The sequence below is a fragment of the Lonchura striata genome, chromosome 1A, assembly GCF_050655825.1.
Source record: "Lonchura striata isolate lonStrDom1 chromosome 1A, ASM5065582v1, whole genome shotgun sequence".
NCBI lineage: Eukaryota > Metazoa > Chordata > Aves > Passeriformes > Estrildidae > Lonchura > Lonchura striata.
The window spans coordinates 43,059,134-43,079,325 of NC_140741.1; the positions used below are offsets into that span (position 1 = coordinate 43,059,134).

The 20,192-nt window shown below is 40.2% G+C and overlaps 1 protein-coding gene across 1 annotated transcript; it reads left to right on the forward strand.

Moving 5' to 3' along the window:
• The first annotated feature begins 8,283 nt into the window (after positions 1-8,283).
• Positions 8,284-13,086, forward strand: LOC110478547 (prolactin). Its single transcript, XM_021545237.4, has 5 exons — positions 8,284-8,613; positions 8,846-8,997; positions 9,145-9,252; positions 10,290-10,469; positions 12,100-13,086. The coding sequence occupies exons 1-5, from the start codon at positions 8,577-8,579 to the stop codon at positions 12,292-12,294; spliced, it is 672 nt and encodes a 223-aa protein (XP_021400912.1). The 5' UTR covers positions 8,284-8,576; the 3' UTR covers positions 12,295-13,086.
• Positions 13,087-20,192: the final 7,106 nt, after the last annotated feature.

The window sequence follows — 20,192 nt, forward strand, 5'->3', positions numbered from 1 at the left end:
CCAGATACATTTTCCCATTTATTTCTTAATGCCAGATACAGTTTTCCATTTGACAATGTGATGGTTCAATCATTTTTGTACAAACATCAACTAAAACACCTGCATACCTAAGAACAACTGAAAAGTCCAGTAACCCATCCATAAGAGAACACTGAAAAAAGTACAATGTTAGATTTTCTTAATTTTATTTGTCATATTATTTTATTTCCTACAGATTTCTTTCAACTGGCATTCAAAAAAAAAATCCCCAACACTATTAACAGTGTCTTGTCAAGTCAATGGGAAACTTAAATCAGAAGGAATGGGAACACAAAGGTTTCTCTAGCCTGTGTCAGAGGTGAAGAAAAGTTTGCTAATTCTTCTCATTTGCTGAGTGACAGGCCAGTCTGGGCAGTGAGCTTGAAATGCTGAACATTTTTGGCCATCTGAGATCTTCTTCCTTTCACCAGGTTTTCTAACCTCAAGCTGGCTTCCCTTCCTATTTCTCCCATTGTTTCCAAGCTTCACATTTGAGGTGGTCATTGCAGGGAAAGGCAATTAGATATATTTTTTGCAGGAACAGCTGTTAGTTTCTCTTGCTGAGCTTATGTTTTTTATTAACACTCTTTGCTTTTTTCTTTCTCAGATTTTCTCTTAGCACAACCTAATTTTTTTCTGGAAATTTTCTTTTACTTTTTTTCCCTTTTTCAATACCATAGACTTTGTTGGATTTACCAGCATGAATAATGAATAAAGTAGAATATGATTAGGATATGTTTTAGGGTAATGAACAGCCAGTCACCTACACCTTAGACAGACTTATGAAGCCCTGGGAAAGGGATAAAATTCAATGGGGCAGTTCTACCTCAAACCACACCACAAAGGTCAGTTAGAGCCAATACACAGGGGAAAGTAAATTTTAATTTGCATGACTGCTTCTCCCTTTTGAAAGGATATTCTGGCCACTCATTTTAAATAATTCCTGTCTTGGGAACAGTAAGGATTATTAGAAAATGCTGGAATTAAGCCTTAAGTTACGTTACAGTAATTTGTTATTTAATTATTTCCTTTGGCAAGACTTAGATGTCAACATATGAGCATGATAATTATATATATATATATATATATATATATATACACACAAATTACTCATTCCAATTAGTTTTATTATAAGAATGTCATATTTCATCCTTGTGAACTGTAACACATAGCAGGACCAGTAGGTTCTTAACATGTGGTAGTAGATTTATTTTTTCCAGGGAGTTTGACAGGGACACGTGAAAGACAGACGCACATTCCATGTGACAGTAAACAAATTTAGAGACAGCAGTCTCTATAAATAATCTATGTTCATCATCTTACATAAGAAAGTGGAAGGTTAGCCACTTATTCCAAATCTATTAAATGCTTTGCAGCAGTTTAGTAAGAAAACCTGCAGGGTTTCTCTCTATCTCTATGCTGTCACATGGCTGCAGTCAGATGACACAAGATTAAAGTCCATAAGCATGTGAATATAAATGGAAATACAAGTCAGTGATTTGGAAAGACATACACACACACAAAAACCCTCTGGGAACAAGAAGGAGCAATTTTTCTTTTTTGATTCTGAATAATTTGTCACTTTATACAATATTTATTGCAACATAAATGTCAAAAGCATGTGCACTAATCTTTTCTCAACATGGAGCACCTAGTCTGTCCAGGGAAGGATTCCTGAGGTTAGTGTACAGCAACTGAAAGGCATGGGGGTTTTCTCAGCCAGGAAGACTCCTTGCACCATCTTGGAAGAGTCACTTTTCCACTCAGTGCTTCTTCCATCTGTAAATGATGGAAGCACACCTCCAAACCTGTAAGTGGGATAGTGCATGCTGTTACCACCTCCTAGGAATATGAAGATCTGGTTCGCTGCCTCCCCCAACCCCTGGGAACTGTGGGTGGGGTGGGCAGGGCCTAGAAAAGTCTTTAGGTTAAGGGAACAGGATTTGTTCCACAAAATATATGTACAGCTCAAATGTAAACTATAAGCTCTGATAGGTGTTTTCTATTATTGTGCAAATTCACCCTCTTATTGTCAATTTGTAACCTTTTAGAAAAGGAAAACACTCTGTATACACACAATATAATCTTCTTGGTATTAGCTGGAAAATTTCTAACCAATTCCCCCGCCATTCAGCCTCCTTCATCCCAGAGATGATGCAGCTCTAAACTACCAGGGGATAAAAGATCTTGGCCATGACCCTCAGAGTATGCACCATCCCGCCTGCATGGCCTGTTTCCATGCTGCACTCTGAAACCCTGAAAGGAGAATATGCCTGATTCAAGCCAGAGAGGATGTGTACCAGTCCCATGTAGAGCAGTTTGGGAAGCACAGATAGAGGAGAGCAGGACCTGAATTCTCCTTCCAAGCTTCAGGTACATTCTGTCAATCTTCAGGCCTGACTAGTGAGAAAGCAAATAGAATGGGACAAAAAGTCTGGTGCAAGGAAGATAATGAATATTAGGTTTTAATGAGGCAGATAGGATAACTACAAGCTAAGTCTGAGGAGAAAGACTTATAAAATATGTAGGGAAAAGTATGCAACAGGTTGAATAGGTATCTCAAAACAAGAAGGCAGGGGAGAACTGGAGAAAATATCCATATACTAGGAATATTTGGTGAAGGGAACACCTACCATGTTTCAATGTCTCAGTACTGGAGACAAGAATGACACTTCTGTCTAATTACGGCACAGCCCCTTTACAGCTTGAGAGGGAACAAAATGTTCCCAGGTCTCAGTTAGTGCAACCTTAGTTCAACAAATATCTTCACCCTTTCCCCAGAGATGAATAATGACTTACCACTGCTATCAACTTCTTGCCTTACAAGAAAAACACCTCAGGGTTCCAAGCAGAGGTGGGTGAAACTACCTATTTTTTCCCCTGTGGTTGTGGTGGGGGAAGTATCTTCAGAAGAGCAGAGCCAAGACCTAAATGAAAGACTTTCATATTTGAGTTCAGTAAAGATATTACTTACATATTAAGCTTTTTATATATGATGTGAAACTTTTCTTCAAGTACTATTCCTGTCCTTTGAATGGCAAGTTGACTATCCAAATGAGTACGTAATTTCACTGTGCCTTTTCACTTAATATGCTGGGATAATAAATTAACTAATGTGTGTGAACAGAAATATATTTGATAGCAATAGAAAGATTCCAAAAGGAAAGTGATTATGTATTCAGAATGGGTTGGAACAGTGGGTAGTACAGAAAGCGTGAGAGCATACAGTGATCATCAGGAGAAAACCAAAATTCAATGGCCACTTGTTCAGTTGAGTAAGCCAAAGTGGAAACCATGAGAAAAAATACCATTCAATCATGTCATTAAACATACTAGCTTTTATGCACAAAGAGGGCAAAGGAAGATTCCATAGCATAGTTAGCATTTCCAGCCTCAGCAAGAAGCAACCAAATGCCTTGATAATATTTAAGAATATTAAAATAATGTAGCAGAAACTACAAAATATTTTTTAAATGGAGGACCTATATGTCATTTTGTCATGTTTCCTGTGATTCCTGCTGTGAAAAAAAGCAAAGATTGAGATATTGGCAACTCCTCTATGCAGTAAAATATTATCATGTGAGTGAGGAACATCTTGGCAACACCTGACACTAGACACATGTTAAATTAACATGCAGTTAGGTTATGTCCATACTACACTGATAAAAAACTTGGGCCTTTGGTACCTTTGACAAGATTTTCTTCTACAATGATGACTTCAATATGGTGGCAGATGGGATGTTACAATTTAAATTAATCATAATTTCAAATCTGTAAACAGTCATAGTGTCTTCTTCCCTACTTTACTAAATGCTCTAAATAATTTTATTTCCTAAACAGAGGCTATAGCATGCATTCTTTTCAGATGGATATTACAGAATTAACCCTGGGGGTTGCAGATCACTTTCAACTGCAAATGCTTATCAAGAGTATTGACTCAGCACTCAAACATCTTTGCTGTCTTTGTGACATCAGTGAACCAAAAGTAAATACGCCACAGTCAATGAAGCTACACCAGTGAAGCCACACCAGCTTCACCAACCAGCGAAGCATGATGGTCTAACCCGGTGTTTATTAAAGTCAGACAAAGCTGATTAGAGATTCAAGTGGGCACCAGGACATGGCCTTGAAAATGCCACCTACGTGTGACAGAGATATCTGTATTTCGTTAAAATTCTCAGAACTGAGGTAATGACTTTGCCTGAAATTTATCTCCAGATAATTTCAGATCATGAGATAAAGAATGTATTTTTGCTTGATGCACTTAAAAACATTAAATACATAATTCTATTTTCCTCTACAAAAAAGATTGTTCAAATACAAACCCATTTCCTCTAAAATTTAACATGTTTTTATTATGTTACTACTGTTCCTTTTGGCACAGCAGTGACACACTTCATATCAGAAATATTTGAAATACTTAGTATAATTACACCTCAGAGCACATCAGAGACATGGTAAGAAGTAGAAAGCATGATGATGTGATGATGCTCATTCATAGCTAGGGTGTAGCTTCTCTTGAGAAGATTGGTTTCCTTTATAGTGGTTTAGAGGAAAATGAAATTCCATTTTTGGATTCCCCAAATCTGCAGCTGGTAAAATATGACACCTCACCCCTCTCAGTAATTAATAGTAAGAATAATATGAATATCTGTAAATATTCAAGTAGTAGGATTCAACCATCTCTTTCTCTTTTTTAAATATTTTATTTATATATTTTAGAAATATTTTGCATTTATAAGTAAGAGCATTCTTCAATGGAATTGAACATCCCAGAATGCAGAACATTTTTCTCCTAAAGTTTCATTGTTTAAATAGTATTAAATATCTTAATTATAGATTCTACCTGTCATGCTCAAATTCAGGCTACATTTAAGACCAATTGAAAAACTGAAATATACAACATTTTATATAAAATATATAATGTAAATTTGAAATAATTTAATTTTACAAACAAAAATTTGTGTAGAAAAGGACCTAAAATTCCAAGTTAAGATTTAATAGGGTGTATTACCCTTTCAAGTTTCAGTGAAGATCAGAGTTTTCATCTATTTTTCCTGTGATTCAGTCTGTCCTCCCAAATCAATATTAAGTAAATCTTCTTTCAGATAGATCTAAATTCACACATATAAGTGAATCCACTGAAGTCAACAGAAATGTTCTCCTCTTAAAAAATAAATTGAAACAATATCCTAAAAAAATTCATAAATAATGTATTAAGACATTGATTTTCCCACTTGACTTGCACGATGCTTATTATGGTGAAAATCATTGATTTATAGTAATATCTGTTTAGCATGGCAATTTTCTGCTCAGGCACTCCATATAGACTGCAATCTGTCCTTACACAGTTGATTCTACTACTTTAGAAGGATGTAAAATAACACATTATAATAATAATGAAGGGTTCCATAACTTACAGTACCTGAATTTGTAACTGGATCTATATCTTCAGTTTTACTTAATCTTTATGTGCATACAGGTCACACTAAAATATCACAGAAGTTCATTCTCATGAGTAGCCGGCACACCAGCTAAGGAATTCATCTCCTCCAGAGGGTTGGAATAGAGGAGATGTTTCAAGAACATGTTTCTCTCTATGTGTGTGCTACAATCACAGTCACAAACAACAGACATCTCTGTAGCCCCAAGGGAGGCAAAAATGCAAAGTTGGTACGAGGCTGTCCAGCAGAGGAGTAGGAAAAGAAGCAGTGCACCGGCTCCATTTGATGTGTCAAGCACATGCTCCCTCAGCTCCTGGGCTACATTTGCAAACAGAAAACAAGATTTCTCTGCACTAGCTCAGTCTATACTCATCACCCTGAGCTCACCTGAGACTCAACAGGTAAAACCATGCACCACCAGAGATAAGTGAAATAGTGAATGGAAGCAACGTCTCAGTGAGTGAGGTTATTTAATGAGACGGATAGGGAAGGATTTTGCCCAGAATGACAACTGAAGACAAGAACCAGCTACTTTAAGATGAAAGGACTAAAAATTGTTTGTACTGTGAAGAGTAAGAGGAAGGAGAAGTAGAAAGATATAAAAGCAAGAAATATACAATGCAGAGCAAGATGAGGTTTGCAAAACTTTTATTAAAAAAAAAGGACCATTGATCAAGCAGAAAGTTTTTCAGCTTCACTCTGAAAAATCTCACATTTCCTAAAAACATTGTTTCTCTTTTCCCAGCTATATCAATAGTTCTAATGAAAAATACTATGTGTTTTTACTTACCTTGTATCGTCTATACTCCAAGACTCTGGAGTGTCAAGATTGCAACAATCAAGAACAACACAAATCAAGACAAAATCATGAAGTTGACTACTATGAAAGGAGGGAGACATAAACTGGACAGCTGTTTCCATAGAGAAGAGAGAGGAGAGAACTATGAAGAGAAAAGTAAAATAATTCTACATGAAGTGATTCTGTTTACAGAACTCAGAAAAAACACAGACCTGAGATCCAGCCTTCAGAAAGTGGTTTACTCCTTTAAGCAGGTAGCTTAATCTCCCTTTTAGGATCCAGGTTACATAATTTTCATCTTGTTTTATTCAAGAGCTTGTATTGTAAACTTTCAGAGCAGATGTGTGCAGCATGTCCCTTCTTGAGCTGTAAAATGTTCCTGTTGTTGTAGGAAAAGGTTCAAACCAATACTGGACAGTATTTGATTGAAACAAAGCTTTTCATTCCAGCTTTTACTCCTTCATGATGCAAATTCAGGAGTGATTCTTGAATTCATAATGAACTCCAGTTGATCTTGCACTATAAATCTTTGGCAAGCTGGAAGGGGCAGGGTTGCTGTTCAAGTAATTTAGATTTTCCAGAGTTGAAGTTCATTGCTCCTTCAAATCTTAAAAATATAATATTTCAAGGAACCTTTTTAAGATATGCATGTATCAGGATTTCTCCAAGACACATGAAAAAGAAAAGAAAATGGCTACTGGCCAATAAAAGTAAGTCAGTGATCCATGTGTTTCCCATATGCAAACTACCAATGCTTTTCAGATCCTGTCATATGTGTGATTGCTTGTTTTATGATAATTATTAGAATTAATTAGTATTAATATTCCAACCCTTCAGCTGGACCACAAGCCATTAAGCAGTTTATCATCTAGCAAAGAGCTCAGAGCTATTGCCCTATCGGTATGGTCCCCATTAAGAACTGGCTCAGAAGCACTAAACACTGAAATTACCTACATTGTTTTATTCATTAGGCACATCTTAGTAAACTGTTTTAAAATTAATTTTAGAAATTCTAAAAAATGAGGGATTAAATTTATCCTATATACCCATTGGACTACCAGCCTTTCAAAACATGAGTTCTTTAGAAATGCCTCTTGACTTTATGCAGAAGCAGTGGCAGACAATTACTTGTAAGATCTAGCTAGAGAAGTAGCTACCTCTACTTGTTTCCTACCAATTTTTTTAGTACCCACACAGAATACAGGTGACAGAGCTTGGCCATTTCATCTTGGCCAAGAACTAGTCAAACTCATGTCTTCTACCTCCAGAATGAGTTACAGTCACCCAGCTGCTCTTAAAAGGTGGGGAGAGAGATGATTCTCATCATTCCGGCAGTTTCCTTCCATTCTCCATAAATGAAATTGGGATTCAGGGGCTAGAAAACAGGTACATGACTCCAGCATAATGGCTGGGGAGAAAAGATAACAATTTCATGTCACATATCTCCTCACGTAGACTTTTCCCTTGGCAGTGAAAAAGCCCAGTAAGAAGGGCAGAGTGAACTAATTTTCCTCATGACCAGCATCTCAGCTTTTCTTATGTGTCCTGAGGGTTGCTCAGGATCTCATGCCGCAAAATAGAGGACACCAACCATGTCCACAGGACTTGCACCCCTTTAGGGATCCTGATCTAAGTCCTTTGCTACACTACTCCCTGAGCATTTAGCCTCATGGGATCAACCATCCTGAGGTATATTTGCACCACTAAACATGCAGTCACCAACTATTACAATTGCAGCAGTCTTACCTCCTGCAATGGAGCAGGAAAAGCAGATCTGATCATAACAGTGTGATTTGAAAAGATGGCTAAGAGAGATGAATATCATCAGACTAGGCTTCTCTCCTATCCCTCATTTTGTCCATTCTTGTCCTTTTGTAAACCCCGTTACTACGAACATGAGCAATTTCTTTTCCCGGTCTCCTTTCTCCCACTCTTACCCCCCTGGGACGGACCTGAGCACACCACTTCTGTGCGGGGGCCGGAGCCGCCCCTCTGTCCGCCCACGAGAGGGATGTGACGAGCGGGCGGCTGTGGGGGCCGATAGCGGCCCCAGCAGCGAGCCCAGGAGTCAATCCCATTTCGGCCGAGCCCGGTGCGTTGCCGAGGGCAGTGGGTCCCGTCGGTGCAAGGGGCGCTCCCGTCCGCCCGCCCAGCCGTGAGCCCCGCTCCGGGCGGGCTGGCTCACGGCGGCCGCGGGCTGCGCGCGTCAGGGGAGACACCCGTCATGGCCGGGAGCTCCCGGCATATATAGGAGATGCGGGGGCATCGCCGGCCGATCGCAGCCGCTCCGCGCGGGGCACGGGCTCCGCAGCGCCATGGCCGCGGCCCCGGCCCGGGCGGCGGGGCGAGCAGGTGAGGGGCCGGGCGGGGCCGGGCGGAGCACACCCCGGCGGGGCACACCCCGGCCCCGGCACACCCCGGCCCGGCACACCCCGGCGGGGCACACCCCGGCCCCGGCACACCCCGGCCCGGCACACCCCGGCGGGGCACACCCCGGCCCCGGCACACCCCGGCGGGGCACACGCCGGCGGGGCACACCCCGGCCTCGGCATTCCGCGCCCCGACGCCGCCGCCCTCTCCGCAGATGCTGTTGCGGCGCTGGCGCTGCTGTGGCTGCTGGTCTGCGCTCCGGGGAACGCTGGCTGTCACCCTCTGACCGTGGCCGATCTCTTCGACCGGGTGATCCGGCACTCGGGCAGGATCCACAGCCTCTCCACGGCGCTCTACGCCGAGCTGGTGAGTGCCGGGCCGGCCCCGCCGCCGCGGAGCGGGGCTCGCACCGCCCCGGGATCGCCCCGACGGGCGGGATAGGGGAAAAGGTGGGGGATGTAGGGGGGTGGTGGTGGTGCTCTCGGTGTACGTTCAGGTGTTCTTCCCCCGTAGGAAAAACACTTTCCTCCCCGTGACAACGAGCTGGGAAGGCCCGCTCGGAAGTGCCACACGTCGGGGATGCTGACCCCCAACGGCAAAGAATACGCCCAAAAAATCCCGGTAAGAGCAACGGCGGCGCTGGCGGACAGAGACAGGGCAGAAGGGGGCACAGCGAGGCTTGGGGGACGGGCAGTCTGCAGGTCACACCGCCTTCTTTCTCCCTGCCCTGGAGAAAGGGGAATATACCTCCTGTCCTGTCAGAACCCCAAAATGTCTCGTTCATCATGCGGTAATGGTCCCCCACTCCAGTCGGGCTGGAGACAGGCAGAGAGGTTTTTATGCTTCCGGAGCTTCATCAAGAATCTGAATGAAAGTTTTGACCCCAAACATGTGCACATCACAGAGGTATTGCATATAAATCTTAAATTAGTTGAATTTTAAATCTGTATGTGGTACATAAAATTGGACCACAAATACTAGTTATAATAAGGATATTGAAGTAATACTTTGTCAGAATGACTGACAGACATCCTTTGATTTTGTTGAGGCTAACTGTGGAACAAAAATTTAGAAACTTGTGTGTGTGTGTGTGTGGCAAAGAAGTTATATTAATCAATATCACTGCAAAGTACAAAAAGCAATCACGAGAAAGAAATAACAGTCATCTCTAAATTGGTAGTTAGGTAAGGGGAAAAGAACAGCAGATTTGTTTACATCACAGTTGTGATGGCAAAGAGAAAAATATCATTATTAGTTCAGAGAAGAGTAGAAAGAGTTTGCTCCTACAGAGAAAAAGCAAATTGCGATGTTGGAGATACATCAGTGGGAGAAACTTTTGCCTCTAGGAGACAAATACAAATGCTAACATTTTGGTTTTTGGATGCGGTGAAATGAGGAGCTTCCCCAGGACATCCTTCTAGAAGGTCCCCTGGAAGGACAATGGGAGATGAGGTCCTGCTCGTGCTAGCTGAAAACATGACAAATACAACTTCTGGGTGTTATTATATATATACAAATAACCAGAGACAAAGTGGTGTCTAAGTAGTCAATTGCAGATGTAAATCTTAATCCCACTGAGATTTCATAATGAGACTAAGATTATTCACATGATCTGCTGCAAAGTAACAGACATATTCTCTACTGTTTCAATTTATAAGAGAGAAGAACTAACTCACGTGATACTGAAACTTTTGCAAGCCTGGAAAGAACCACTCTCCCACTTTAACCAGCATATTGAGCACCATCAAGAGCTACCTGATGACAGCCTTAGCAAAGCTAAGCAAATCAGCAATATGGTACATGAGCTGAAGACTGGAGTCGAGAAAGTAACAGAAAAGGCAAGATTTTTTGTATAGCTTTTATTTATATCAGTTATGTGGCATGGGTGACTTCAAGGAGGGGGCAGTATCTGCTCCCACTTGGGCTTGGAAGCTCTTATTCAGCAAAATGCAGAACTTTATTAGTGATACAGTCATCTTTCTGTCAGAGTATGTGACTTAGTTATAAATTGCCAGATATGTAGATGGCCTTATAGAAGTCCATATCTGTGAGGCAACATTTTATTAATATGATATACATGAACAACACACATGATTACAAAGGCTAGAGCCCTTTCTAGCTTCATATATGAGCCAGGAATTATTTGATTTTTCTAGGCCAGTAGAGAAGATGTGGGCAGACCATGATAAATACTTAATAATTGTGTTAAGTTTTATTTGGATTTACATTCTAAGCAATTCAAGTATCACTGCTGCCTGATGCAAAGAGCTCCTTCCTGAGGCAATAATTTTATGCTGGGATAAGTTCTTCAAGACAACAGTGGCATTGCTTAAGTCTGATGTCAGTCACAAAACAATTTCAAAACTCCATTCCAAATTATGGGAGATTATATATAAACCATTGGATTAAATTCTTTGTTATTTCCATTTCGGTCTTCTCAGCCAGAAGTCCTGACCTTTGCCTTTTTTGTGCATTTATATCTAAAATTAACTGTGGCTTTGGCTGAACAAATGAAATCTGTGTGCCCATTCTCTAAAATGGCTACACTGCCAGGGTGTCTGTTTCACTAAAAAAAAAATATTAATAAACTAGTATTTTACACTAGTAGATCACCTTTCAACTTTATGAACACAGGTGGGGGGAATACAAGTTTTAAAACAGTAAGCAGCTCATCATAATAGGCTGAATTGTACCCTGCTATAAAATGCAGCCCAGCTTAAGGTGACTCAGAGTTACAAATGGAAACTCCATCATCCAAATGCAGCCGTGGTTCTGGGTTAAAATGGCCTTAAAGCTTGACCTTTGCCTCAATCTGTAGTTGAAGCAAACTCTAAACTAGCTACACACTTTTGGTGTATTTAAATGCTTTATTTTTTCTAAAACACCTTTGAAATTATTACTAAGAGGGAAATCTTTGAAGTATTGACTTCTCTGTACCATGGATATTTCTACGCAGAGTAGAAATACAATTGCAAAAATTAATGCATCTGTGTTTTTCTGTTAAAAATTAGGAAAATTCTAAACTTGCTTTTGTTGTGAAGCACCTACTCTTAGAGGTGATCAGAGTTCATAGGTTAAATAGACAGCGCTGGTGGATGCTCATGTTAGAAGCTTCCCTTCACAGAAAGCATTAAAATAAATAGCTAAAAAAATCTCAAGACTGATTTGCTTTAAGAGGAAATAAGGATTACCAAACCAGGGTTCCTCCACTTAAACTCAGATGCAGTATTCATTACTAGTGTATCAAGAAATTTCAGTCTAGTTTAAAAGCTGCAGAGATACCATAAGGATAAAAAGACAATGTTATTCTATGTAAGGATCTTTACATATACTTTTAGTAAGTATGTGAAAGATCTGGAATAGCGCAGCCCAATGGAGTGACACCTCAGTTGTCTTCTGCAGTAGTATTTTCAAGGTTTGTTGTATGTGTAGTTACAAGTTGAATTTCTATTCCTGTTTCCAATACAGATGCAGTCAATGGGGATCATCAGCAATTCATTAAATGGAATGGCATCATCTGAAGGCACTGGTTTATCAATTAGTAATGAAGCAAACATGATGAGTGACTCTGACTTCATTCACTGTTTTAGGAGAGATTCCAACAAAGTACAAAGCTACTTAAAAATTCTCAAATGTAGGATTATGCCAGAAAATAGTTGCTAAATTTTAATCCCTTGACAAGTAGTCTTCAGCATATTGCTTATAAAGATTAAAAAAAAGTAGAACTTCTAAAATATCACTTTCACAGTAATTTTAATAGAAAAGTGGTTTTGAAATCCTTTGGAAGCTGACACAGTTGACCAATGCAGATGAAATACTAAATAAAGCCTCATGTGTGTATGTCAGTTAACGTACTGATAAAAAGGAGTGCTTTAGCATTAGATAAATAAATATTCTTGCATGTTACACTGTGGCAGACTATACTGTGGCTGATTCATACAGTTTAGATAAATACACAGAATTACAGAATGGCTTGGGTTGAAAGGGACCTTAATGATCATCGAGTTCCAACCCCCACTCCACTACTGGCAATGATGCCATCCACTAGATCAGGTTGGTGAGGGCCCCACCCAAGCTGGCCCTGAACACTTCCAGACATGAGCCATCCTCAACTTCTCTGGGCAATGTATTCCAGTGCCTCACATGCCTTTGAGTAAAGTACTTCTTCCTGACATCTAATCTTAATCTCTCCTATTTTAGTTTAAAATCATTCCCCCTTATCCTATCACTCTTTACCCATGTAAAAAGCTGCTCTCCCTCTTTTTTATGAGCAATCTTTAAGTCACATAAGGCTGCAATGAGATTTCCCTGGTGCCTTCTCTTCTATACGCTAAACAATGCCAGCTCTCAGACTGTCTTCATGAGGTTCTTGTGGGCCCATTTCTTAAGCTTGTCCAGGTTCCCCTGGATGACATCCCTCCTTCTGTTGTGTCAGCTGCATTGCTCAGCTTTGTATCTGCAAACTTGATGAGGATGCACTCCATGGCACTCTTGCTGTTATTGAGGTAAACACTGAAGAGCACCAGTCCCAAGACAGAACCTTGAGAGACACCACATATCACTGGCCTCCACCTGGACATAAGAGCCACTGTTCACAATCCCGTGTGCATCCACCCTTAACCACCAAATAGTCCAGCCTTCAAACCCATGTCTCTCTAATCTGGAGATAAGGGTGTCAAGTGGGACCCTATGTGAAGTGGGAAAGCCTTACAGAAGCTGAAACGTAGGTACAAAGTAGTTGAAAGTAAGATTCAATCTGTTAAATCTTGGTACATCTGTATACTATCAATAAAGTATATTTTTACCCAAAGAAAATGTTTCCCACCATTTTTACATTCATACCTACCTGCAGAATATTGCTTAACACTGAAGAGGGGCATTGATGTTGATCAGCTCATTTAACAGCATGGCCTATGCCAGACTTTTACATTCATGTCATACTTACTGATTTCTGAGGGCTTTCATATATGTCCCATAAAATCTAGTATTTTTATTAATTTTTAATTATCTTTTATATCTGTAATGACTTCATTGATTTCAGTAGAAACTCCTAAAGAAAAAGTTTGTGAAAGTAAGTCAGAACTCTGGTCTAAATAGCATTTCAGTCTAAGGGCTGAGCAGGAAGTAGCAATAAGTCTCTTTCCCATTCCACATGCTGACACAGGACTTGAGTTTTACAGTAATGATTACAAACTCCACTGCAAATAAAAATATGAAAGCTGTCAGATATTTTAAGGAAATCACATTTTCCTAGCAGCAGGGTGGTGGTGCTGGCTATGCATAAAACAACACTTCTTAGCATTCAGAGCCTGAGACGTTTCAGCAAGTAGATATAATCAACATAGATTTATCTTTAATATTCTTGACTTTTTTTACCACTAAATGCTCTTTTCTGGCCTTCCATGATCTTGATGGTTGCTGACTGTAGCAGGAGCTCAGGCAAGCAAGAACAAGGAGTAAAATGCTGATGATTATTTAAAAATGACACTAAATTTGGGCTTGAGAAACCTAGCAGAGAAAGATGTCAAAGAAACATTTACACAGACCAGAGAGAAACAACATTTTAGTTACATGCCTGTGACTGCAAGTATCCTCAGATATCTGCTGTCGGGTAGATGGCTGTTGTACTTTTGCAGCTAGAAGCTGTGAGCTTTCACAATTAGTGTCTGCTCCCTGCTGTGTCAGGTATAGCGGAAAGGCAATGGGTTACACTGTGCTTGCCCTGAAGAACTTACTAGCTGCAGTTCCTCATGCCGTAAGATACCACGAACACATAATGAGATAGCAGCATTCATGGGCAGATTTTGAGAAAGTTATGTAAAAACAAAACACAGTTCCAAAAGAGCAAAGGAAGACTCTGAGGAAATAGACAGAACCAGGAGAGGATGCCTGCATCTAGCTGTGATCACAGAAGATGTAGTAGCAATTAATAGCTGTAGCATTAATGCTACCATCTGGTGTAGCCGCAGTCGCGGAGTACAGCAGCGCGCTGGCAGTGTGCGCCTCCCATGCCAGCGAGGGGTCACTGCTGGCTCCCAAAGGCTGCAAAGGCGACCGCCCTTCATTGAGGAGACAAGCGGTGCCAGGATAATGCCGCCGCGTCCCGGCACAGACATGCCAGCCACCCTGCGTCAGAGGCGAGGGGTGACAGACACGGGCGGGTCCCTGCGCCCAGGAGGCGGACGGCAGGAAGCTCCCCCCGGGACCCCCGCTCCCCGGGCACCGCGGACCGGGCTGACGCGCCCCGCGCTGCCACAGCCTGGGAGGCGGCCGTGCTCCCATGGGAGGAGGCCGTGCCCCCATGGTCCTGCCTGGTGGCAAGTAATTGCAAGCGAATTGCATGGTGACTCAGAAATCAGCCGTACCCGCAGCTGGCAGGACGTCCCAAGGGGCGCAGTTGAGGGTCAGGCGGAAAACCTCGCAAACGGAGCAGGTCGTTCAAAAAACTCCGGGAACGTTTTGCTGTACAGAAATGTGAAAACAGAGAAAATGAGATAGTGGGTAGAACAGTGCATCGAAATGTTGTCCCACAGTCATTCATCCTCATTAGTGTTATATTTCAGTTTTGCTTTTGGCTGAAGCGAGGCATGTTGGTAAAACAAAAGCCTTCCTATATTGCTAGCATTGCTTTGCTTCCTCTTGCGATTGAGGAAACAATTGAGCAGTGGGCTGAAAAGGGCATGCTTTTCTCTCTGGCCACCGATGCCTCAAACAGAAAAAAAGATGGTTCCGTTCTGCACTGGGGAATACTTCATCTCCTGCATGATTTCCTCCAAGACAGCAGCATAACGGGTTAGGAGAATTTGATAAAGTAAAATTGTGTGCTACTATCAAAAGCTTTGGAGTTTGAGACTCCATCACTTTTATATCAGAATATTAATTTAGGATAAACAATTCTGTAAACTAATGTAAAATCAGAAAATCAGGATTGGCTTCCAGTTAAGCATGGGCATCATGTACAACAAAATAGGTAAGTAATGGTATAATTTCCATTTCTGAAAAAATCTCTTTCCATTAAACTTTACTGTCAACCAAATAAATTTTTGAATTAAAAACATCTCCACTGTTCTTCAGACCTTATTCCATGAAGCACTACAGGATAATCCCAGAATATTGACATTTTTGTATAGTCCAATTATTTTTTTCAATTATTAGATTTGGCTTTTGCACATCAGAGATTTCCTCATATTTCCATTTTTTCAGAATGATACAACAGAGACACTCCCAGTGACTGAAAAGTCATTTTGTTCCTTTCATAATGCACTAAATAGTATTGATAGTGTATCTTAAATTTAGACTGAATATTGTATGTGACGATGTTTCCATGGTAGATCAAGTGGCTAACATCACTCACAGTTTAGCTCTTATCTAAACCCATGATTGCAAAACAGAAATAAATTGAAACAGTCTTTTTTGCACAAGATACATGCATGTTCAGATATCTGAATTCCAATATTGACCTGTAAATAAAAATTACTTGGAAAAATAGAAGAATTCCTCAAGGTTGGATGCTTATAAAAAGTGGCATTTCTGTGAGCTTTAGAAAGCACTGGAAGATCACTATAGAGATGTTACCTTCTGACATCCCTGTTCACCATGCCCAGCTTCAGCACTCAGAATTACAACCAATAAAAAAAAAACAAGGAGTTGCCATTCTCTGGCCATGAATTCTGGTGCAAGTCTTCATGGGGGAATGTCAGATCCAGGTTTAATTATCCCAGTTTACCTTCCAGTAAAGGTGAGCAGCAGGTACACAGCTTAGAAGCATGCTCATTTAAAGACTTCCTCAGGTGACAAAAATTTCATCCACTATGAACCTTTCTCTGTAGGGTATTTTATTTTCTCTGTAGGTCTCCCCATGGTTCAAAGCTGAATCTCAAGTTAATTGTACTCGAATTCCTCACTGTTCCTTTCTAAAGGCACTGGATTTACAGCTATCATCATGAAATTGGTTTGTCTTTCCTTCTAGTATGTGAAAATCATAACAAATCTAGTTGGTAGAGGGTGCTGAAGCATGTGAATATACTTAATTTATGTCAGTCTTTTGACTGCAGAACATACATTCATCAGAGAAGCTGTGTGGCTACAGTCATGGCAACTGGTATTTAAAGCCCAGTACTAGTAAATCATAGCAGATAAAACAAATCTGACATATTACTGCAGCTCAGGAGTGACATTTGACCTTTGTACTACTGTTCTGACACTGAAGTTAGTAATGCGGTTTTGTGCCTTAAAGCAGTCCTTTTCTCAGCAGATTTTAACACTTCCTGTTTGGCAAATGATCAATAAAAACAAGATAACTTTCAGGAAACCATTTTATACTGTAAATACATACAACTAAAGTTTAAGTGCTGACACACCTGTGGTCAGCAAATCCAGTTTCTAACAATGTTATATGAGGTCCATGGGGGAACTAGCTGGCCTCTCATGTTCACAGGCTCAAAGTCATTCACATGCAGTAAAACGTGACTGTGGCTGTGCCTGATATAGACTGCAAAAATCTGCATTGTGATACATTTTAAAAGTCCAAGAGCCAGGCCTAGAAGGAAATCATCAGCCTTTTCTTAGGTATCAGGGAAGCTCTTCTTCCTGACTTTAAGAATATAATTTCAAGATCCACATTCAGACCCATATGTAGGATCTTCAATAGGTGCAATAAGAAAAGTCTCTTCTGCTCCTAAGGCTGCTGGGTTGGGCAGAGAGATCTCTGTGTCAGCAGCATAGCCTGAGAACACAGAAGTCTGCAGCTTGGTAAACAAAGCAAGTACTGAGTTTTAGCCTCTCCTCCCTTTGCTTGTTGTATTCTGTATTACATTAGCATTGATAAGTTGCCAGAACAAACAGAGAGGTGCCCAGTGAGTATAAGTATCTGCTTTGTTTGCAGCCTCTGAAGAGATGAGGTTTTTGACTGTAGTTTGCAATTTGAGGTACCCGAACTCTACCCAGTCCCTGGATCTCAATAAATGCCCATCATGATACTCCACAGCCAGTAACTGTAGTCTCAAAATGCTACACATAGGAAATACCTCAGATACCCTACAACCATGCTGCAAGATCATCCATCAGTCCAAGTTTTAACCTAGGTGTCACTGGTATCTACTGTGTCACTCCCTTATACCAGCTGCACTACACCTTTCACCTCTGTACTGTGTCTGTTATGAAGCAGTTCAAATACCTGCTGGGCACTTTGCATACTTGTGCTCTCTTCGTTCTTTCTAGAACTAGTATGCATACCATATTTGAAGAAACTAAATACCAATTGATCCTTCATAAAGAAAAGACTGGCACTGTAAAAATATTTTTGTATTTGTACAGGGTGCTATTTCTCATTTACCAAGTTTTCACAGTATGGACTGAAGGGAAATTTCTCCTTTATTTAGCACAAAATCAGAGGAATCAAAATTGTGTGTTTCATGGGCCTAAATCTTAGCTCAATCAGACTATTTTAGATATAATTCAAGATTTGCATGTATACTTTTAGGATTTTTTTAAAAGCTTGGTCAGCATTTTCAGATAAAGAATCTTTTATCTGGCATACTGAAACTTCATTCTAGCTGTGGAGTAAGAATACTGATGGGAGGTGTTAAGAGATTTGGAGAACCTTGAAATGATTTAAGTTTTAACAGGCCACAGAACTTGTTGAATTTAAAACACCTGTATTATTACAACTGTGAAACCAGCACTGCATGAGCCTTGCTTGTTCTTTGCCTCAGTGAGACACCCTTCAGATGTATTCTGTTCAGCACATCAGCTCACAGTTTTGACAGTAGTTCACATTTTGTGCTTGCAACACCATGAACTGAAAGAATTTCCCAAGGAGCACTCTGAACCACATCTCCCATCTCCAAAAATGTTGCTTCTAGCACTGAGACTTCATTGACTTACAGTAAAACAATATGAGCAGATGGGAAGGCTCCCTTTTCCATTAAAGGGGGAATTAAAAAAAAACCCACCATACAGATTTCATTCAAAATGGGAAGCACTGATGAATAGATGCACATGTATATACCAACACGTGATCATTAGATGGTACTCTGCAAATACTTGCAATGCAATTTCACAACCATATGGGCTACTAAGCCTAGCTGGTTCTTCAGGCAGGAGCTGGTCAAACAGGGCAGGACTTCAACACCAAATTCATCCCAATGTGTACACAATCTGTCTGTTCTCCCCCCCACCAAATGTTTCTCACAGAATCTGAGTTGGTTCTGGGATTTCAATTGCAAGACAGGAATAAACTCCTCTCATTACTGACCAGGATATAACATGTGTTCAGGGACTTTCTGAGGGTAGGTATTGAGGCAGCTCACACTGAAGAAGAATTGTAAATGCAGGAAGATATAACTTCTTAATTCTTCTGTAATTTGTTTTTTTCTTTAAATCAAGCAGAGGAAATCACAGGCAAGGAATGCCACATAATGCAAGACTGGGATTGCATATTTGGCCACTGAGACAGCAGTACATGCACAAGACAAGGTACAAAACTTACCTTATCGTGCATAAATATTATTATACGAGCATCATCATTTCAATCTCAAGTTTTTTAGCTACAAATGTATCCAAACTTCACCTCACAGATAATACAATGTAACAAGGGGAATAATAAATCATCTATCAAAATGTAAAACATTAAATAACAACTTACTCCACAATAATTGCACGGCTTTTTGGAAGATGTACAGTACAGTTCAAAATATTTGGAGCCCAAGGCAAGAATAATCAGATACATTCAAGGCATATATGATAAGGAAAGCCAGACTAGATTATCATAATCTTTTGCCTATAAAATGTATGAATGCCAGAAAGAAAATAGTCCCTATAAAACCATAATGTTCTCCATAAGGTTTTGCCTGTAACATAAAATATCTTTAGTCTCCTCAACAAAGGCATCCATAAATGCATGAAAAAGAAAATGAATGCTATGCTCCCATTTTGAGCTATAAAGATTTGCAAATAAAACAAAGAAAAATACATCTAAATTCATAGATTGACCTCCTTAAATTGGATTAAGCAAGCAAGTAATTTTAAGTAGCTTTAATAATATTTGAGGCTTATTGTATTACATAGAATACTGTCCTGTCTTTGATACAGATATATGCTAATGTGTCCTTACTGGCACCAGTTTAAACAGCAGTAAGCCAGGAATAATGCTACTATGGTACATAATCTCCATAAGTAATTTTCTGAACTTGCTGTAGTAGCCATTTTTCCAGTTATAGGTCTGTTGCTTAGTGCATTTTTGGCTACAATTCTGTACATTGTCATTACAGTTTTGAAATACAGAAGATTCTACCAACAGCTAAAAAAAAGACACTGCACTTCAAAGCTAAGAATGCTAGTAGATTCATGCATGGACAGAAAGACCAAAGGCAGTGAACTGCACTTTCCAGTACACACTCTTATCAGAGTTACTTAAACATGGAATATTTTATAGACTAGGTTAGTTGCCTTTTAATATTGCATACTTTACCGAGGTTGTCAGTTGACCTGTGACCATGCTATTTAAAGCTAATTGAATACTGACATAGGTGAGGACAGATGGAGAAAACACACCAAAAGGA